The sequence below is a fragment of the Delphinapterus leucas genome, chromosome 9 (assembly GCF_059928025.1).
Source record: "Delphinapterus leucas isolate spDelLeu-1000000601 "Yukka" chromosome 9, BTC_Dleu_Yukka2, whole genome shotgun sequence".
Taxonomy (NCBI): Eukaryota; Metazoa; Chordata; class Mammalia; order Artiodactyla; family Monodontidae; genus Delphinapterus; species Delphinapterus leucas.
The window spans coordinates 75,615,546-75,637,758 of NC_143137.1; the positions used below are offsets into that span (position 1 = coordinate 75,615,546).

The 22,213-nt window shown below is 38.3% G+C and overlaps 1 protein-coding gene across 1 annotated transcript in view; it reads right to left on the reverse strand.

Moving 5' to 3' along the window:
- Positions 1-22,213, reverse strand: part of RUNDC3B (RUN domain containing 3B) — a 159,355-nt gene that overhangs the window by 19,749 nt on the left and 117,393 nt on the right. Inside the window, exons 10-11 of the mRNA XM_022588273.2 lie at positions 18,164-18,310; positions 4,310-4,428 (exon numbers count right to left, since the gene is read on the reverse strand). Coding sequence (XP_022443981.1) covers positions 4,310-4,428; positions 18,164-18,310 — 266 coding nt within the window. The remainder of the gene's footprint in view (positions 1-4,309; positions 4,429-18,163; positions 18,311-22,213) is intronic.

The following is a 22,213-nucleotide window of genomic DNA, read 5'->3' on the forward strand; positions in this document are numbered from 1 at the left end:
TCTTCAAGGTAAATTTCTAGAGGACTTCCCTGGTGGTGCAGTGGTTAAGAATCCGCCTGCCAATGCAGGGGACACAGGTTCGATCCCTGGTCGGGGAAGATCTCACATGCCTCAGAGCAACTAAGCCCACGCGCCCTAACTACTGAGCCCGCGCACCACAACTACTGAAGCCCGTGTGCCCAGAGCCCATGCTCCACAGCAAGAGAAGCCACTGTAATTAGAAGCCCAAGCACCGCAACGAAGAGTAGCCCCCGCTCAAAGCAACTAGAGAAAGCCCACAACAGCAACGAAGACCCAACGCAGCCAAAAAAAAAGTGGTGAGAGTGGGCATCCTTGCCTTGTTCCTGATCTTAGAGGAAATGCTTTCAGCTTTTCACCCTGAGTATGATGTTAGCTGCAGGTTTGTCATATATGGCCTTTATTATGTTGAGGTATGTTACCACTATGCCTGCTTTCTGGAGAGTTTTTGTTAGAAACGGATATCGAATTTTATAAAAAAAATTCTTCTGTATCTATTATCATATGGTTTTTATTCTTCATTTTGTTAATGTGGTGTATCATACTGATTGATTTGTGGATACTGAAAAATCCTTGCATCCCTGGGATAAATCCAACTTGATCATGGTGTATGACCCTTTTAATGGATTGTTGGATTTGGTTTGCTAGTATTTTGTTGAGGATTTTTGCAACGATGTTCATCAGGGATATGGACCTGTAATTTTCTTTTTTTGTGTGATATCTTTGTCTGGTTTTGGTAGCAGGATGATGCTGGCCTCAAAGAGTAAGTTCAAAAGTGTTCCTTCCTCTGCAGTTTTCTGGAATGGTTTCAGAAGGATAGGTGTTAACTCTTCTCTAAATGTTTGGTACAACTCACCTGTGAATCCATCTGGTCCTGGACTTTTGTTTGTTGGGAGTTTTTAAATTGCTGATTCAATTTCATTACTGGTAATTCATCTATTTTCTATTTCTTCCTGGTTCAGTCTTGGCAGACTGTACATTTAGGAATTTGCCCATTTTACTGGCACACAGTTGTTCACAGTAATCTATCATGAGCCTTTGTGTTTCTGTGATGTCAGTTGTAACTTCTTTTTCAGTTCTGATTTTTACTGATTTGGGCCTCTTCCTTTTTTTCTTGATGAGTCTGGCTGAAGGTTTATCAGTTTTGTTTACCTTTTTGAAGAACCAGCTTGAATTCTTAAAGCCAGTATTTTTATTTATTTATATATATATATATATATATATATGTATGTATATATACTTTATTTTTTAGGGTAGTTAGGTTCACAAAGAAACTGAGCATGAAGGTACAGAGAGTATTCATATACCTCTTACTCCCACACATGCATAGTCTCCCGTGTTATTAACACCCCCACTAGAGTATACATTTGTTACAATGGATGAACCTACATGAACACAAAATTATCACCCAGAGTCCCTATTAGGGTTCACTCTTAATGTTGTATATTCTGTGAGCTGTACAAATGTATAATGACACGTATCCCCCATTTTAGTATCATACAGAGCCATTTCATGGCCCTAAAAATTCTGTATGTTCCACCCATTCATCCCTCCCTCCTCCTCCATACATTTGTTTATTCTAAACAAATTTTATTATTTTGGGCCATGACAGGCGGCATGCAGGATCTTAGCTCCCCGACCAAGGATTGAACCTGTGCCCCCTGCAGTGGAAGCGCGGAGTCTAAACCAATGGACTGCCAGGGAAGTCCCACATTTGTTTTTATAGCATAAAAATATTCATTATTAATCTTGTCTTATTGATATTAAAATGCATATAATTAGAAATTAGATTAAAATCCTAAATAAATGTATTTTTATATGAAAAGTCATCACAAAGAAATCCACTCATAGTATGGATTAGTTTTTTTAAATATACATATTCTAAATAATGACAATCAGTTTACTCTTTCCCATTTACATTAGTGCCACTAAGACACTCTAATATGCTATTTTTATTATCCACATCATCAAAAAAAAGATTTATCTGTAGTCAATATACACTATTTACTTAGCTCGTAAAACAGATTAAGGTCCTTTGAGAACATTTCAACAACCATCTTAAAGGAAGCAGAATTCATCTTATCACAATTTTCCCATTGCCTGAGACTTCTGGTTAATTGTATTTTTACTTTATACTACCTGTAACTTGTTCCTCATATTCTATGACAGTTATTCATTATATACTTATTCCATCAACAAATATTTAACGGTTGTCTGTTATGTGTCAGACTCTAATAATATGCTGGCGAAAATATGGATAAGATACCCTACCCTCATGAAGCTTCTATTTTAGTGGGGAGTTATAGACAAGACTCATAATATAATGTATGGCAATATGGTAAGGTGCCCGGGATGGGGTGGGCATTGACATGGGTGGTTAATTAAGGTGTGGCGGCCAATGAAAACTACTTTAGGGCTTCCCTGGTGGCGCAGTGGTTGAGAGTCCGCCTGCCGATGCAGGGGACACGGGTTTGTGCCCCGGTCTGGGAAGATCCCACATGCCGCGGAGCGGCTGGGCCCGTGAGCCATGGCCGCTGTGCCTGCGCGCCCGGAGCCTGTGCTCCGCAACGGGAGAGGCCACAACAGTGAGAGGCCTGTGTACCACAAACACAAAAACAACAAAAAAAAACCCAACTACTTTAAAGAACTGATATTTGTACAGAGACCTGATAAAGAAGTTACCATGCAAAGACCTTAAGAAAGTAGTTTCAGGGCAGTGGGAAAAGCAAGTGTAAAGATAGCTGAGGCAGAAACCAGCTTGGAAGAACAGTTTAGAGGTCAGTTTGCTGTCGTGTAGAGAACAAACAAAAGAATGGTATGATATGAGGCAGAAGCTGGTAAGGACAAGATTATGAAGGAAGCCATCCAAGATAAGCAGTTTGGATTTTATTCTGATTGTCACTGAGCACGACTGGAGAATTTTAAGGGGGTCGTATAGTAGGTTCTGATTTATGTTTTCAAAGATCACTGTTCACTACATGGAGAATGACTTGTGAGGAGGCAGGAAGGAGAGACGAAAGCAGTCCATCCAAGAGGCTTGACCCAGGTGGCCCAGACTAGAGTTGTAGTAATGGAGATGATAAATCAATGTATACAGCACGTGTTGTATGGGAAGCTGACAGGACCTGCTAATGAACTGACTTGCAGTTATAAGGGGAAAGAGCAGTGTCTAAGATAATGTCTACGGTGGTCATTTATTGCAATGGAGAAGACAGAGAAGAAAGGAGGCATAGAGGAATACAGGTTCCTCTGGTAAGGAACTGTCTGTCTTTCCCTAGCCCTCACACACACCAGCAGGTGTGGAACTGGGAAGAAAGAGAGGTAAGATATGTGAGCATGAGATCATATCAGCACCAGGTGTCCAATCCAAAGTGCTAGAGTAACAGATCTAGCCTATACTGGGGGAGAGGGGGGGACGGGAAGAAAAGATTTTGAACCAGCTATTTTATTGAAGTTTAAAAATTAATAGACTGGGGCTTCCCTGGTGGCGCAGTGGTTGACAGTCCGCCTGCTGATGCAGGGGACATGGGCTCATGCCCTGGTCCGGGAAGATTCCACATGCTGCGGAGTGGCTGGGCCCGTGAGCCATGGCTGCCAAGCCTGCATGTCCGGAGCCTGTGCTCCGCAACGGGAGAGGCCACAACAGTGAGAGGCCCGCGTAACAAAAAAAAAAAAAAAAAAAAGAATAGACTGTGTCTTAGAAACTGAAATGTGATCATATAATTGAAAGTGGCCTGAAAACTTATGAAATTGGATCAATATGTTGTTCACGAAGATGCAACCCACTGGAAAGAGGGGTGGTTAGAACACAGCTGAAAGCAGTAACACGAAAAAAAACCTCTTTTATGTTTATTCCCCAAGTTTTTCAGAATACTCAGAAAATGAAGTACCAAAAGTGACTCAAGAATGAGGAAATCATCAGCTGGATCAAAAGCTGCTGAGAAGTTTAAAAGAATGAAGACAGAGGACCGATGTCAGCACTACTGCAGTGGTTAATCGCCTTGATAAACGTCATTTTAATAAGTGGTAGAGACACAAAAGCCAAACTGGAGTGGGTAAAAAAGAATACAGGAAATGAGGAAATAAAGGTAACAATTACAGAATATCTATTGAGAAGGTTAGCTACAAACACATGAGAAAAAAACAAGAGCAGACTATTTTTAATCATAATGGCAGCTTAATTCCTAGCATGCTTCACAGAAATGTCACTATTATTCTTTAGCAATCCTCTGCAACCTAAATACACATAGTTCAGGAAAAAGCAATTTTCACATAGATTTTTGTTTCTTACCTTCACTGATTAAATTTAATGTGTCTTGTTTTCCATCTCCTTGTGACTGACCTGGATCCAGTGAAGTCTGAGAAAGGCTAACTTCAGCTGATAACTGGTCAAGACTTTGACAACTTTTTCTGTAAAACAAGGGTGAAATACTACTTTACCTTCTTCTCACAATAAAGAATTTCTAGAGATATTCTTTAATGGTTTTCTCCAACTTATTGAGTTTCTGGTTGATTTCTCCCCAATTTCCCCCCTAAACTGTCTTTATCATGGCGGCAATAGAATCTCCGTTATCCTTTTCCCTCCACCCTCTCTGGAGGTCTACTTAATCCACTAAAAAAGGAAAAGACAAACAACTTGTCAAACAAATTTAATTCCTTACACCAATTTTTGATGATCAAGTTAGCTAAGAAATAGGGACCTCTGGTCAAAGGTGCAGAAAATCTTACATCTCTCCTAATACAGAAACAAAACTGACATAACTTAGTGATGATTGTGTATCTCCTAAGCACAGTGCCTTGATATCGTTACAGATCGTTATTACATAAAAATAGTAACAAATTACTATTATCAATTCCTGTAACTCAGAAGTTTAAAAAATGTTGGGTAGTAAAATACCTGCTTGTGTTAATACACCATCAAGATAATTAACCTCCTTCCATCATCTATTTATAACTGTGAGCTCATTTTCTAGTAAACAAATTCACTAGAAATAAATTATAATAGATGAAAAAATTCAGCTATAAATGGAAAGTGAATAAATATTTATGTTTAAATGTTAATGAATATTTATGTGCAAATGTTTAAACCTTCCTCATATTTGTTTTGTCAACATAAAACCAACTCAAGAGATATATGCAGCTTTGGTGTTACTGACATTTCAAGTACGTGAACAAAATTCATTTTTATTTCTAAATATAAATGATCCAGGAAAGGGAATATGTTTTTCAGGTTCAATATTTATTTCCCAAGGTAACCAAACCCTATCTAATTTCCTAGAAATGTTATATAGTCTATGATAATGTTATAGGAAACATATATCTATTACATAGCTATGGTCTGTTCATACACATAAGAGTAGACTTACAAATTTATCAGGTGTATGTGTATTAAGGGGGATATATACAGCAGGCATCTGTTTTATCCTCTAAGAAATGAGGTGAAGGATGAGGTGATGGAATAGCCTTCCCAGCCTACAATGCGAGCAGCATTCTCACTTTATAACATGATTTTTTAAATGTTGAGAGTATAAGAGTTCTTAATTATAATTTTAAGTAGCAGGAAAGTCTACTGTAGGAAACTTCTGATAATTATAACAGATGACACATATATAAGCTATACAACATGTAACAAAAAAATGATACCCGATATTTATATAGCACTTACCAAATGCTAGGCACTGTTCTACATATATTATATACATTAACTTATTTAATCCTCACGACTACCAGAAGAGGTTGGAATTATTATTATCCCCACTTTACAGCAGAAGAAACTGGGGCACAAGAGATGAGATTTGAACTTGGTAGCCTAGTTCTAATTCTATCCCCTTAACTACTATGCTATCTCCTCTCTAGTGTAAGAAGAAAAGATGTCTTCCTATTTTATTAGAAACCCTTCTTAAAGAATAGCCTTGTTTGCTGAGATAGATCATGTAAATTATACTGTATTTGATCAAATCACTGAAAATTTCACTTGACTTCTAGTACAATCTGATTTCTTTAGCTATAGCAGAAATCAGGAACAGAGGAATTTAATAAAGGAAGTTATAAATAAGTTTCTTTTCCAAATTATTTTTCTGTGCCTAATAGGTAGAGGACTTGCTTTTAAAAATGAAGGGCTTCTTTTTTTCTGAGCCGTGTGGATGAAAGGCTCTTGGTGCTCCGGCCAGGAGTCAGGGCTCTGCCTCTGAGGTAGGAGAGCCAACTTCAGGACACTGGTCAACAAGAGACCTCCCAGCTCCACATAATATTAAACGGCAGAAATCTCCCAGAGACCTCCATCTTAACACCAGCACCCAGCTTCACTCAACGACCAGCAAGCCACAGTGCTGGATAACCTATGCCAAACAACTAGCAAAACAGGAACACAACCCCCCCCATTAGCAGAGAGGCTGCCTAAAATCATAATAAGGCCACAGACACCCCAAAACACACCACCAGACGTGAACCTGCCCACTAGAGAGACAAGATCCAGCCTCATCCACCACAACGCAGGCACTAGTCCCCTCCACCAGGAAGCCTACACAACCCACTGAACCAACCTTAGCCACTGGAGACAGACATCAAAAACAGCGGGAACTACGAACCTGCAGCCGGCAAAAAGGAGACCCCAAACACAGTAAGATAAGCAAAATGAGAAGACAGAAAAACACACAGCAGATGAAGCAGCAAGATAAAAATGCACCAGACCTTACAAATGAAGAGGAAATAGGCAGTCTACCTGAAAAAGAATTCAGAATAATGACAGTAAGGATGATCCGAAGTCTTGGAAATAGAATGGACAAAATGCAAGAATCAGTTAACAAGGACCTAGAAGAAATAAACATGAAACAAGCAACGATGAACAACGCAATAAATGAAATTAAAAGTACTCTAGATGGGATTAATAGCAGAATAACTGAGGCAGAAGAACGGATAAGTGACCTGGAAGATAAAATAGTGGAAATAACTACTGCAGAGCAGAATAAAGAAAAAAGAATGAAAAGAACTGAGGACAGTCTCAGAGACCTCTGGGACAACATTAAACGCACCAACAGTCGAATTATAGGGGTTCCAGAAGAAGAAGAGAAAAAGAAAGGGACTGAGAAAATATTTGAAGAGATTATAGTTGAAAACTTCCCTAATATGGGAAAGGAAATAGTTAATCAAGTCCAGGAAGCACAGAGAGTCCCATACAGGATAAATACAAGGAGAAATACGCCAAGACACATATTAATCAAACTGTCAAAAATTAAATACAAAGAAAGCATATTAAAAGCAGCAAGGGAAAAACAACAAATAACACACAAGGGAATCCCCATAAGGTTAACAGCTGATCTCTCAGCAGAAACCCTACAAGCCAGAAGGGAGTGGCAGAACATACTGACAGTGATGAAGGAGAAGAACCTGCAACCAAGACTACTCTACCCAGCAAGGATCTCATTCAGATTTGATGGAGAAATTAAAACCTTTACAGACAAGCAAAAGCTGAGAGACTTCAGCACCACCAAACCAGCTTTACAACAAAGGCTAAAGGAACTTCTCTAGACAAGAAACACAAGAGAAGGAAAAGGCCTATAATAACGAACCCAAAACAATTTAGAAAATGGGAATAGGAACATACATATCGATAATTACCTTAAATGTAAATGGACTAAATGCTCCCACCAAAAGACACAGATTGGCTGAATGGATACAAAAACAAGACCCTTATATATGCTGTCTACAAGAGACCCACTTCAGACCTAGAGACACATACAGACTGAAAGTAAGGGGATGGAAAAAGATATTCCATGCAAATGGAAACCAAAAGAAAGCTGGAGTAGCAATTCTCATATCAGACAAAATAGACTTTAAAGTAAGGACTATTAAAAGAGACAAAGAAGGACACTACATAATGATCAAGGGATCGATCCAAGAAGAAGATATAACAATTGTAAATATTTATGCACCCAACATAGGAGCACCTCAATACATAAGGCAAATACTAACAGCCATAAAAGGGGAGATCGACAGTAACACATTCATAGTAGGGGACTTTAACACCCCACTTTCACCCATGGACAGATCATCCAAAATGAAAATAAATAAGGAAACCCAAGCTTTAAATGATACATTAAACAAGATGGACTTAATTGATATTTATAGGACATTCCATCCAAAAACAACAGAATACACATTTTTCTCTAGTGCTCATGGAACATTCTCCAGGATAGATCATATCTTGGGTCACAAATCAAGCCTTGGTAAATTTAAGAAAATTGAAATTGTATCAAGTATCTTTTCTGACCACAATGCCATGAGACTAGATATCAATTACAGGAAAAGATCTGTAAAAAATACAAACACATGGAGGCTAAACAATACACTACTTAATAATGAAGTGATCACTGAAGAAATCAAAGAGGAAATAAAAAAATACCTAGAAACAAATGACAATGGAGACACAACAACCCAAAACCTATGGGATGCAGCAAAAGCAGTTCTAAGGGGGAAGTTTATAGCAATACAAGCCCACCTTAAGAAGCAGGAAACATCTCGAATAAACAACCTAACCTTGCACCTCAAGCAATTAGAGAAAGAAGAACAAAAAACCCCCAAAGCTAGCAGAAGGAAAGAAATCATAAAAATCAGATCAGAAATAAATGAAAAAGAAATGAAGGAAACGATAGCAAAGATCAATAAAACTAAAAGCTGGTTCTTTGAGAAGATAAACAAAATAGATAAACCACTAGCCAGACTCATCAAGAAAAAAGGGAGAAGACTCAAATCAATAGAATTAGAAATGAAAAAGGAGAAGTAACAACTGATACTGCAGAAATAAAAAAAATCATGAGAGATTACTACAAGCAACTCTATGCCAATAAAATGGACAATCTGGAAGAAATAGACAAATTCTTAGAAAGGCACAACCTGCCAAGACTGAATCAGGAAGAAATAGAAAATATGAACAGACCAATCACAAGCACTGAAATTGAAACTGTGATTAAAAATCTTCCAACAAACAAAAGCCCAGGACCAGATGGCTTCACAGGTGAATTCTATCAAACGTTTAGAGAAGAGCTAACACCTATCCTTCTCAAACTCTTCCAAAATATAGCAGAGGGAGGAACACTCCCAAATTCCTTCTACGAGGCCACCATCACCTTGACACCAAAACCAGACAAGGATGTCACAAAGAAAGAAAACTACAGGCCAATATCACTGATGAACATAGATGCAAAAATCCTCAACAAAATACTAGCAAACAGAATCCAACAGCACATTAAAAGGATCATACACCATGATCAAGTGGGGTTTATTCCAGGAATGCAAGGATTCTTCAGTATACGCAAATCTATCAATGTGATAAACCATATTAACAAGTTGAAGGAGAAAAACCATATGATCATCTCAATAGATGCAGAGAAAGCTTTCGACAAAATTCAACACCCATTTATGATAAAAACCCTGCAGAAAGCAGGCATAGAGGGAACTTTCCTCAACATAATAAAGGCCATATATGACAAGCCCACAGCAAACATCATCCTCAATGGTGAAAAACTGAAAGCATTTCCACTAAGATCAGGAACAAGACAAGGTTGCCCAATCTCACCACTCTTATTCAACATAGTTTTGAAAGTTTTAGCCACAGCAATCAGAGAAGAAAAGGAAATAAAAGGAATCCAAATCGGAAAAGAAGAAGTAAAACTGTCACTGTTTGCAGATGACATGATACTATACATAGAGAATCCTAAAGATGCTACCAGAAAACTACTAGAGCTAATCAATGAATTTGGTAAAGTAGCAGGATACAAAATTAATGCACAGAAATCTCTGGCATTCCTATATACTAATGATGAAAAATCTGAAAGTGAAATCAAGAAAACACTCCCATTTACCATCGCAACAAAAAGAATAAAATATCTAGGAATAAACCTACCTAAGGAGAAAAAAGACCTGTATGCAGAAAATTATAAGACACTGATGAAAGACATTAAAGATGATACAAATAGATGGAGAGATACACCATGTTCTTGGATGGGAAGAATCAACATTGTGAAAATGACGCTACTACCCAAAGCAATCTACAGATTCAATGCAATCCCTATCAAACTACCACTGGCATTTTTCACAGAACTAGAACAAAAAAGTTCACAATTTGTATGGAAACACAAAAGACCCCGAATAGCCAAAGCAATCTTGAGAACGAAAAAAGGAGCTGGAGGAATCAGGCTCCCTGACTTCAGACTATATTACAAAGCTACAGTAATCAAGACAGTATGGTACTGGCACAAAAACAGAAACATAGATCAATGGAACAGGATAGAAAGCCCAGAGATAAACCCACGCACATATGGACACCTTATCTTTGATAAAGGTGGCAGGAAAGTACAGTGGAAAAAGGACAGCCTCTTCAATAAATGGTGCTGGGAAAACTGGACAGGTACATGTAAAAGTATGAGATTAGATCACTCCCTAGCACCATACACAAAAATAAGCTCAAAATGGATTAAAGACCTAAATGTAAGGCCAGAAACTATCAAACTCTTAGAGGAAAACATAGGCAGAACACTCTATGACATAAATCACAGCAAGATCCTTTCTGACCCACCTCCTAGAGTAATGGAAATAAAAACAAAAATAAACAAATGGGACCTAATGAAACTTCAAAGCTTTTGCACAGCAAAGGAAACCATAAACAAGACCAAAAGACAACCCTCAGAATGGGAGAAAATATTTGCAAATGAAGCAACTGACAAAGGATTAATCTCCAAAATTTACAAGCTGCTCATGCAGCTCAATAACAAAAAAACAAACAACCCAATCCAAAAATGGGCAGAAGACCTAAATAGACATTTCTCCAAAGAAGATATACAGAATGCCAACAAACACATGAAAGAATGCTCAACATCATTAATCATTAGAGAAATGCAAATCAAAACTACAATGAGATATCATCTCACACCAGTCAGAATGGCCATCATCAAAAAATCTAGAAACAATAAATGCTGGAGAGGGTGTGGAGAAAAGGAACACTCTTGCACTGCTGGTGGGAATGTGAATTGGTTCAGCCACTATGGAGAACAGTATGGAGGTTCCTTAAAAAACTACAAATAGAATTACCATATGACCCAGCAATCCCACTACTGGGCATATACCCTGAGAAAACCAAAATTCAAAAAGAGTCATGTACCAAAATGTTCATTGCAGCTCTATTTACAATAGCCCGGAGATGGAAACAACCTAAGTGCCCATCATCGGATGAATGGATAAAGAAGATGTGGCACATATATACAATGGAATATTACTCAGCCTTAAAAAGAAACGAAATTGGGCTTCCCTGGTGGCACAGTGGTTGAGAGTCCGCCTGCCGATGCAGGCAACACGGGTTCGTGCCCCGGTCCGGGAAGATCCCACATGCCGCGGAGCGGCTGGGCCCATGAGCCATGGCCACTGAGCCTGCGTGTCCGGAGCCTATGCTCTGCAACAGGAGAGGCCACAACAGTGAGAGGCCTGCGTACCGCAAAAAAAAAAAAAAAAAAAAAAAAAAAAAGAAACGAAATTGAGCTATTTGTAATGAGATGGATAGACCTAGAGTCTGTCATACAGACTGAAGTAAGTCAGAAAGAAAAAGACAAATACCGTATGCTAACACATATATATGGAACTTAAGAAAAAAAAATGTCATGAAGAACCTAGGGGTAAGACAGGAATAAAGACGCAGACCTACTGGAGAACGGACTTGAGGATATGGGGAGGGGGAAGGGTGAGCTTTGACAGGGCGAGAGAGAGTCATGGTCATATACACACTAACAAACGTAGTAAGGTAGATAGCTAGTGGGAAGCAGCCGCATGGCACAGGGATATTAGCTCGGTGCTTTGTGACAGCCTGGAGGGGTGGGATAGGGAGAGTGGGAGGGAGGGAGACGCAAGAGGGAAGACATATGGGAACATATGTATATGTATAACACTTTGTTATAAAGCAGAAACTAACACACCATTGTAAAACAATTATACCCCAATAAAGATGTTTAAAAAAAAAATAAATAAATAAAATAAATAAAAATAAAAATGAAGGGCTTAAGATGAGTTTCTGACACTGATATTTCACTACAGGAAACTTGTTAATATTATTAAATTTTAAAAAGTATGCATAGAAGTATTTACAAACAACAAAATACCCAGAAGCAAAAAAGACTCTGGCGAGTAAGGACTGAGAACTTGACAGCACACATTTACAGACTCTCAAGGGAGGAAAGCATGTGAAAGCATCCTATGATAATGCCAACACAAAATGAGCTTTCTGTGTGACCTACTGAAGTACCTTTTAGAATACCACACTTCTAAGCCCAAAGTGATTTAGGGACCTTTCTACCCTTCAGTGAATAAACTCTGAGTTTATTGGCTTTATTTACTTAACCAAATGTCAATGAATATAAAAATAAAATTTAGTAGACAATGATGTTCTGAAGCAAAAATAAAAATTCCAAGCCAAAACTAAGCACATTATTCATAGGATATTAAGAATAGTACCATACAATATCTTCCTTGCATGAAACTATTTCCCACCAGCTGGTAGGAACCTAGTTCAGCTGCTTTCAGTAATGACAAAGAATGGCTTTGGTTTCCTCATTTTTTACCATATTTCCAATGCGACCGGCAGCTCCATCTGATACACGTTTTGTTGTCATGGAGCAAACTATCTGTCTATGGGAGTTCTGTCTTTAAAAGGTCATCACTAAGTCCTATCTTAGAATTCTAGACTCACTAAAAACACACTGAAAGATTTAAGTGTAACCCACCAGATACGTCAAACCAGTTAACGGTCTGTTCCTATTTCTCAGGGTATAATTTCTTTTTTTTTTTAATGTGTTGCTGGGGGTTGATACATTTTTTAAATTTTTTATTTTATTTATTTTTTTATACAGCAGGTTCTTATTAGCTATCTATTTTATACATATTAGTGTATACATGTCAATCCCAATCTCCCAGTTCATCCCACCACCACCACCAGCCCCCTTACCCGCCTTGGTGTCCATACGTTTGTTCTCTACATCTATGTCTCTGTTTCTCACAGAGTATAATTTTTTAAACGGCAAGAGTTTAATCAAAATAAGAACCCAAGATAGTAAGAGTCATGCATTATGACTATATAAAAGTTTGCAGTTTAATCTATGCCATTACATTGTTAAATATAATTTAAATTAAACTTGTAGGAATTGTCATGAGCACTTGCGATATAATAAAATCCACTGCATTCAATATCTTACTATATAAGCATTTTAAAACCACTCAAATTCAGGCCTTCGTCCAGCAGTTAAGACTCTGCGCTTCCACTGCAGGGGGCATGGGTTTGATCCCTGGTCAGGGAACTAAGGTCCCACAAGCTGCGCGTTGTAGCCAAAAAAATAAAACCATTCAAGTTTAGACTTATATACATAGAACTGGGTACCAAAGGCAAATTAAAAGGAAACTGAGCAACAGGGCTGAATTCAATTATAAGTAAAATTTTCTACAATTTTATACTTTATATCAATGCAGATGCAATGATATGGATAATCTACATTACTTATTTGCCCAGTAGACATACTGATGTCAATGATAATTCACATTATCTCGTAGTCATTGGGCAACAGAGAGATAGAAGAAGAAACTATCTACATGTACAAAATAAAAACAAATAATGTGCACTGTATACACAGAGGCACATGACTGTGTGTGGAAACAGAAATATACCATTCTTTTTATTCTTGGTTTGATTTTCATAGAAGTATGTTAAAGGAACAAACTAAGCATTTGTTAGAGCAGAACATCTATAGTCTCAATTTGCTACAAAATGGAAGGATGCAAAGGAGCTTGAAAGGATACATGTGAGTCAGGTCAATGCAAAACTTATTTAAAGAGATTTCTACAGCCTCAGTGCTTTAGGGAGTCCTACTCTAAAAAGACTGGAAAGACACACAAGGGAAGGAGAACCTCTAATACACCTGAAGTTATTATATCTGATGCATCGGAGTCATTAAGAAAAGCAGGCCTAAACGATAGATCATAAAGGGCACATAAAGGCTCATAATTCTTAATAATTTTGTGAATAATAGCCAAACTGGAAGACAATGATAAATTTAGAAGACTAAAAGAAGCTTAAGTAGGGCTTCGCTGGTGGCGCAGTGGTTGAGAGTCCGCCTGCCGATGCAGGGGACACGGGTTCGTGCCCCGGTCTGGGAGGATCCCACATGACGCGGAGCGGCTGGGCCCGTGAGCCATGGCCGCTGAGCCTGCGCGTCCGGAGCCTGTGCTCCGCAACAGGAGAGGCCACAACAGTGAGAGGCCCGCGTACCTCAAAAAAGTGACAATGAATCTCATCTTTTGGGATGGGAATAATGGGTTAGGCAATAATCTAACAAGACTATGTAAGGGATAATCTAACAAGATTATATAACAAATATCTAACAAGCTCATGTGACCTAGACTTTACATAAAAAGATAAATATTAAAACAGAACTTATTGGAGACAAAAAAGAATCAATTGCTCTATGTGTGTTTGGGAGTGTGCTTTACATATTTATTTATTGTTGAGCTTTTACAGTGAGCCTATAACGCTATAATATCAAACATGATATTCCTATGTTTGAAATAAAGGAAAAGATATAGTAAAATCCATCATAACTAATCTTGCCAGGTCTAAGTAATAAAGAAATAAACTGGAAATGATATTTTTAAAGTTTTAGAAACAGTATATTAAATGGAAATAAATTTAAGATCTATTGTGAAAGGGATCCTTCCATGACCAGGTGACCATAGCCAAGTTATCTGGCTCATTTTAAGAAATGTCAACAAATCCATGAAATTCATTAAGTCAAACAGTGCACTCTCTTTCTTCTCAAAGCCAACTGGGCGAATAAATTTCCAGAGCCCCCAGAGAAATAACTATAGACAATCCGTACTCTTAGCAGAAAATTATAATGACTCATTATACGGCCAGTTTCTTTCTCCATATTATCAAGAGAGCTAGTACTCCTTACTAAAGAGGCTTTGGCTACCTCCTCCATAATGTGCAGTCTCTCAGAAACATGTGTTGGACTTATTTAAGATATTGGTCAAATGAAGAGGAATTAGTTACCAAGTCAGTTCGAGAGCTCTGGCTTATATTATAAATTTGAAGAGAGCAAAAACTGGATCCTGATGAAAAGCTATGATTTGTTTCAAACATGATTTATACAGCACTACTCTGTTCTGAAAATCCAAAGTCTCCATTTTTACATGAAAAAGTTGGTATTACGTATTTTGAAAAATTGGGGATTTGCTGGTCATTTTAATTTTATATAGGGTTTTACAAGCTCTCTAAGAAAGTAGAGCTTGGGATGTTGGGTGAGTGTATATTCTCCAAACATGAAAGATACAAGGTTATGTGAGAGTATAAACAAAAAAAGATTATATAGGCTATAAATAAATAAAGGTTTACCAGGAAATGATTAGGTTTCAGGCAATTTATTACCTCATATGACTCTTACAATTCTGTTTAAATAGGCATTACCCTCCAATATTACATGTGCAGAAACAGAAGGGAAGACGAGGAAGTGACACTTCCCTGGTGGCACAGTGGTTAAGAATTGCCTGCCAATGCAGAGGATACGGGTTCGAGCCCTGGAGTCCAGGTTCGAGTCCAGGAAGATCCCACACGCTGTGGAGCAGCTAAGCCCGCAAGCCACAACTACTGAGCCTGCGCTCTAGAGCCTGCAAGCCACAACTACGGAGCCCACGTGCCACAACTACTGAAGCCCGCGCACCTAGAGCCTGTGCCCCGCAACAAGAGAAGCCACCGCAATGAGAAGCCTGCACACCGCAACAAAGAGTAGCCCCCGCTTGCCGCAACCAGAGAAAGCCTGGGTGCAGCAATGAAGACCCAACGCAGTCACAAATAAATAAATATATTTTAAAAAAAGAGAGAGAGAGGAAGTGATGCTTAGTGTTACACAGCAAGGAAGCAGCAGAGACACTTTTAAGTCCTGACTTTAAACTGTAGGTCCAGGGATCTCAGAACTACCCCCTCGTGCATACTTTTTGTTCAGGGATATCAATTTGGCGATAGGGCCACAGAAAAGCAATACCAACATCTGAGGGCAGGTTAGATTAAAGGATGATGCTGGGAAGGAAAGGGTGCCCCTTCTTAAACTAATGGAGTAACTGAGTCAAGAGGTATAAAATCTAGATCCATTCTAAACAGACAAACAGGCAGTTTCACTGCATTCTTTTCTGAGACTGCAATAACTTTTGTTGCTGCTACAATATTCTGTAAAAAAGTCACTATTGCTGCATGCAAAGGTAATCTGGAAATAAATCTTCCACTTAGATGTCCTTATTGGTTCCTCAATAGGTAGCTCTATGGGGGCAGGCAGTGGTACATACATGTCTTTTGGCTAAAATATTTTACCTCCCACTGTCTAAAGTGACCATGTAGGTATTGCAATAAAAAGACACAGTTATTAGTCTTTTAACTTGTCAGGATATAATATTATTTTTGCAGTTAAAAAAGCTGGAGTATCTTATGTTATACATAGATAGGTCTACCAAGTATTGCTATAAGTTCAGTTTTTCAATTATAAATCAGAAATACAAGTAACTAATATTCTTCCATTCATTCAAAATGTCACAGAAAGATAAAACTATATACTAGGATAATAAGATATATTCCAGTTATTTATGACTTTCTTAAGGATGTAAGGGGAATCCAGTTCCAATCCATGAAAGGTGCAGTCAACACCTTGAATCATACTAAGTAAGTGCGGTGCAGGAGATGCTGCAGAGAGTTCCACCGATTCCTTCTGTAAATAACTGGCTCATGTTTCCCTACGTATCTCTAACAATCAGTGAAACAAACATTAAAGCCTCTAGCAATTTTTTTTAAACAACGAAAGGTAAAATTTGAGTTCTACCTCTGACAAATGAAAAAAATCACAGAGCAAAGCAGGCAGAAATTATGTGTATGCTAAAACATTCCTTGTAGAAACAGTCTGGCTACTAATTACCTAGTGAAAGGCACCCTATGAAGCAGGGAAAGAAGTGCGTTGCTCCACCAGTGAAATTTAAAACAAGGGCTCTAAAAGAAAAGCGGAGAGAAAAACAGAGAGAGAAGAAGAGGGAGAAGAGAAGAGAGGGAAGGAGAGGAAGGAGGGACAAAAGAAGAAAGGGAGGAAGGGAAGGGAAAGAACAGAAGGAGTTGCAGGGAGAGCAGGGAAAATAATCAGAAAATTAGCTGAAGACATATAGGAAAATAAAGATATTGAAAAAAAAATTACCATGATGGGAAATGGCTAAAAGCCAAAAGAAGGTAATACAATTTACACATTCCAAAATGAGACTACCTAAAGAAAGAGATCCTAAAATTTTGCTGCTCTCTCAACACTGGGAAACAATGAAGAAACGAAATAGTCCTGAACATTGGGACAAAGAAACAGGAGAAGGATCTTGTGGCCTATAGGTGGAGTGATTATATCTTCAATATCCCCCCAATATTAGATTTACTGAAAATGAACAAAAGTCTTCCAGACCCATCAAGAACAAGTAAATTTCTTTCTACCCTTTCATGAGATGGAATTTTATGTTTTATAACAAGCATGAAAATGAGTCCTAACACAAACACCAAAGCTACAATTAAAAAATAGATGGCTCGGGCTTCCTTGGTGGCGCAGTGGTTGACAGTCCGCCTGCCAATGCAGGGGACACGGGTTCGTGCCCCGGTCTGGGAAGATCCCACATGCTGCGTAGAGGCTGGGCCCATGAGCCATGGCCGTGAGCCTGCGCGTCCGGAGCCTGTGCTCCGCAACGGGAGAGGCCACAAGAGTGAGAGGCCCGCGTGACGCAAAAAAAAAAAAAAAATAGATGGCTCATAAAATACAGGCTCACAGATTTCACTGAAGGACTGCCTGAAGATTAACTAGAGGAGAAGTAGGTAGCTGGTGGATTTCTCAAATTTTTTTTTACTTCTCCAGGGTGCCTTGGCTTCATAACATTACCACATTCACTGCCTTAATCTAACCTTACTAAGCCACAATAGTCTTAAATCCTACTTTTGCTCTAAGCTAATAACGAATTCAGAAAGAAGAATGAGAAACCAAAGTGGATAGCCATGTGTTTGGTACAACTAAGTTCGTAATTAGTTGGAAAAAAAAAGTATCACACTTACTCATACCACTGTTTATTGTGTTTTCGGTAAAGCAACGTATCCAAGGCAACAGCATTGACATCCAGAGCTCCTGGGGAAGGCCACTGGTTGGTGAGGTGGGCAGTTAACTCTTGTCTTGATCTTAAATCATTATTCTTTAGCACAGTCCTGTGAATATTAAGATGGTGAGTGCTTTTGTCTTCACTGTTCTGCATTGGCACAGGAACCTAATGGTATCAACTTAGGCCCCCAAATTCACCTTTTTAAAATGGTATGTTAACAGAATGTGACCAGAACTACAGGAAGGCTAGTTAGGGCTATGACTGTTTCGTCTCCTGCAATATGTGTTTTTCATTCTTTCTCTACTGCTACAATAAATCACTAACTGTGAAATTCAGACTTCCTATCTTTTCCCCAGAGATATTACTAAAGGACTAAGGGACTCAAGATGCATTTTACATCTTAACTAAAAAACAATGGTGATATCTTAGAGTTACAGGTGATCAGACGCCAGTTAAAATATAAAAGAGAGTAAAGAGTCCACATGTATGATTCTCTAGCTTCAAAATTCACAATCTGTTGAAGTAATTTAACTCAGTAAACAAACAAAAACAATTAAAATGAATAAAAATAAAACTAATACAGAAAAATATAAAATAAAAAATCCATGAGGTTCCTGTAATTGTTTTTGATAAAAGTGACTACTAATAAATCTTCATGAACATAATTATATCAATGACAATTACATTGAACAATATAATCTACTGGAAATATTTCAACCACAGAACGAAGCCATTATAACAACTTATGGTTTACTTCCATTTTTGTAGAGCTGTTACTTGTCAGTAACAAGTTGCAAAAGAACTAGCTTTCTCCCAAGATTTCAATTTCACAAACCAACTGTCACAAGACTAATTCAACATTTGAACTGGTAGTTTGTTTAAAAGCATAATTCTTGTTGGAAAGCTCTTATTCTACCTCTAAAATGCCTTAAAATACCACCTAGGCAACCTGCATTCTCAAACAGGAGTCCATGACTTTAGCGTTCCAAGGTCCTGACCCACCAGCTCAGAAGCAGGAAGTAAAACGTGCCTGCCACTAACTTTCAGAGACCATAGTCTTGTTGTGGGTGGCAGAGGGTCAGCGGTGCGCTAGCAAGACGCTCCTACACTGGAGAAAATCAGCCTGCACAACACCTCTGGCTATTAACCATGATTCTAATGGAATAATCCCATTTTTTAAATGTCTCTAGCAAGCTCCATACAAATATTTCTTATTTTATAGAATATCTGTGTGCATTTATAAATATTTGCTCCACTATGTCCATAAAGAAACATTATCTGATGTCAACACTAGATTCTCTCTTACAATGGAATACTAGAAGTGAAATAGGCAGAAATCAGTGAGAATGTCTCCCGTCAAGGTATTCCTTCAGGCTAGGCCCAAAGATTTCATTTCACTAGAAAAGGAATGAAAAAATTTTAAAAGGCTTTTAAGGTAATTTAACATCGGTTTTTATGAAAACAGTAAAGAGTGATTAGAAATCTTCTAAGATTGACAGAAAAATAGTATAAAGCAGAAATGGGGATTACTGGCCAGAGAATCTATTATAATAAACTACCATTATTTTGGGTTCTCTTACTAGATTTCTCTCTTTCACATATTCCCTCTTTAGGGTTCCCAGTGAATGTCACTGGAGAACTCAATTCCAATGTCATAACTGGCCTACAGGAAATATTCAGAGCAGAACGGAAGAAAGGCAAATGTGCATCTGAGGAAACGCCATTGGTAGAACTCAATGATAAGTAAATGAACGATTTTCCACTTCAGAATATATTCTTTCTGGAAAGCGAAAAGTCTTACAGCATATAAAATGGAAAAAGGAACTGAAGTTTCACAAGAGTTCTTACACACTATTTGCCTGTGGAGAATTTTTGCCTTATGACGAATTAAGGTACTGCCTTTTTCTATGGGAAGCTGCCTGGTCCTCTGAAACAGGAGATAAGAAATCTCAGCGTATTGAATAGGCCTAGTTTTCATCCATGCCACATCTGTGTTCCACCGTTTGTGAGGAATGTGGACACAGTAAATCCTGGCACTTGCCTTGCTACTATGAAAAGTAAAGCCTCCTGGAGGATGCTGTGTAAGGCAGGCCTTTTCTCTCACCACTCCAGTACACTAGGGGGCAGGCAAGTGAATTAAGTTAGGTTGAAAACCCCATCCCTGAATTTTGAATCTTGACCTGAGTCCATTTAGAGTGATAAACAGACGAAGCAGTTTATTTGTTCTAGCAGTGAGGTCCTGACCAAAATGTACCAGCAAAGAGATATTCCTGATGTTCCTACTTCCCAACCCTCTGAAGTAGCTCAGCCTACCTCTCTCCAGGCCTACTTTCCCAGTATCTTATCCATTCCATGAGTTATTGATATCAATCTAATGAATTCCATTTGTGCTTTAAGAGTTGGTTGCGACTGCTTGCAATCAAAGAATCCCATTACTTACCTTAGAACAAGCAAAACGTACCAAGTTAACTTCAAGACCTACTCAACGGTAATCCAACTGATGTTAATATACGAAGAATGAGGAAATTTCTCATTTGGCCAAGCTTAAAAATAGGTTCATCTTAAATTACTCAACAATTATTGTTATTTCATAGTGCAAAATCAGGGGCAATTAAAGGTGAAACTATGTGATAATTAGCATTTAACTAATTAAAACTCTAACCAATGCTAACATTGCTGAGCTAATCTAAAAACTAAATCGTTCCATGAGATAGATACTACTTGTCGCTTATGTCTATAAGTCAATTTAACATTCTCTCATTAAGGTAATAATTCTACAGAAAAATACACTAAGGAGAAATTGTTTAATTTACTAAGAAAGTAGAAATCATATACGTATTCCAGCTAATTTTAAGAACTTTCCTGTAGTATCTACCTCTAAACTGGGAGACAGTCAGCTATTTTCTCTTTAGATTCTCAGTAGGAATTACGTAGGAATTTGGCCACGCACACACACACACACAAATAATTCAATCTTTTCCTCCCCAGCTTTACTGAGGTATAACTGACAATTTAAAATGTATACATTTAAAGTGTACAACTTGATGATTTGATATACAATGTGAAATCATAACCACACTCAAGGTAACTGACACATCCAACACCTCACATAGTTAACCTCTTTTTTTGTGTGATGAAAACACTTATCTACCCTCTCAGAAAACTTCAAGTATACAATATTGTTAACTATAGTCACATTGTTATACATTAGATCTCCAGAATTTATTCATCTTGCATAACTGAAACTTTGTACTCCTGAACCATGTCTCCCCAACTTCCCCTCTCTCCAGGCCCTGGTAACAATCATTCTATTCTGTTTCTCTGAATTTGACTATTTCAGAGTCCACATATAAGTGGGATCGTGCAGTATCCCACTTTCTGCATCTAGTCTGTTTCACTTAGCATAATGTCATCCATGTTGTCATGAATGACAGGATTTCCTTCATTTTTAAGGCTGAATTATCATCCATTGTGCCTCTATGTGTGTATACAGACACAGGGTCTTTATATATATATCACATATTCTTCATCCATTCATCCATGGACACATGGATGCTTAAGTTACCTCTACCTCTTGGCTACTGTTAATAATGCTGAAATTAACATAACAATGCAGACATCTCTTCAAGATTCTGAAATAGAGTAGGACCCTGAGGGGTCCTCCTGGGTACAAAAGGCTTTCTGTGTCCCCAGTTTCTTGTTTGTAGAAAAAGGCTTTGTCTCCTAGGCCTTCCCTGAGTTCCAAAGAAGAGATTCAAGCAGTTGTTAATTAGGGAAGTGAGGGAATGCAGAAACAAAGGAAAAGCAGTTGAGAAACAAGAGCTCAGTGATGAAACAGAGTCTGAATTCCTCCTCGAGGCATATACAAAACAATCTGACACATATCTTTGAGCTGTTCCTTAGGAACTAAGACCCCGCCCCCCCACCCAGGTGGAGGATGGTGACTACAGGCTGGGCACAAGCACGGACCCCAGACTGGTTGGAACAAGAAGGCTGATGATTAAGATTC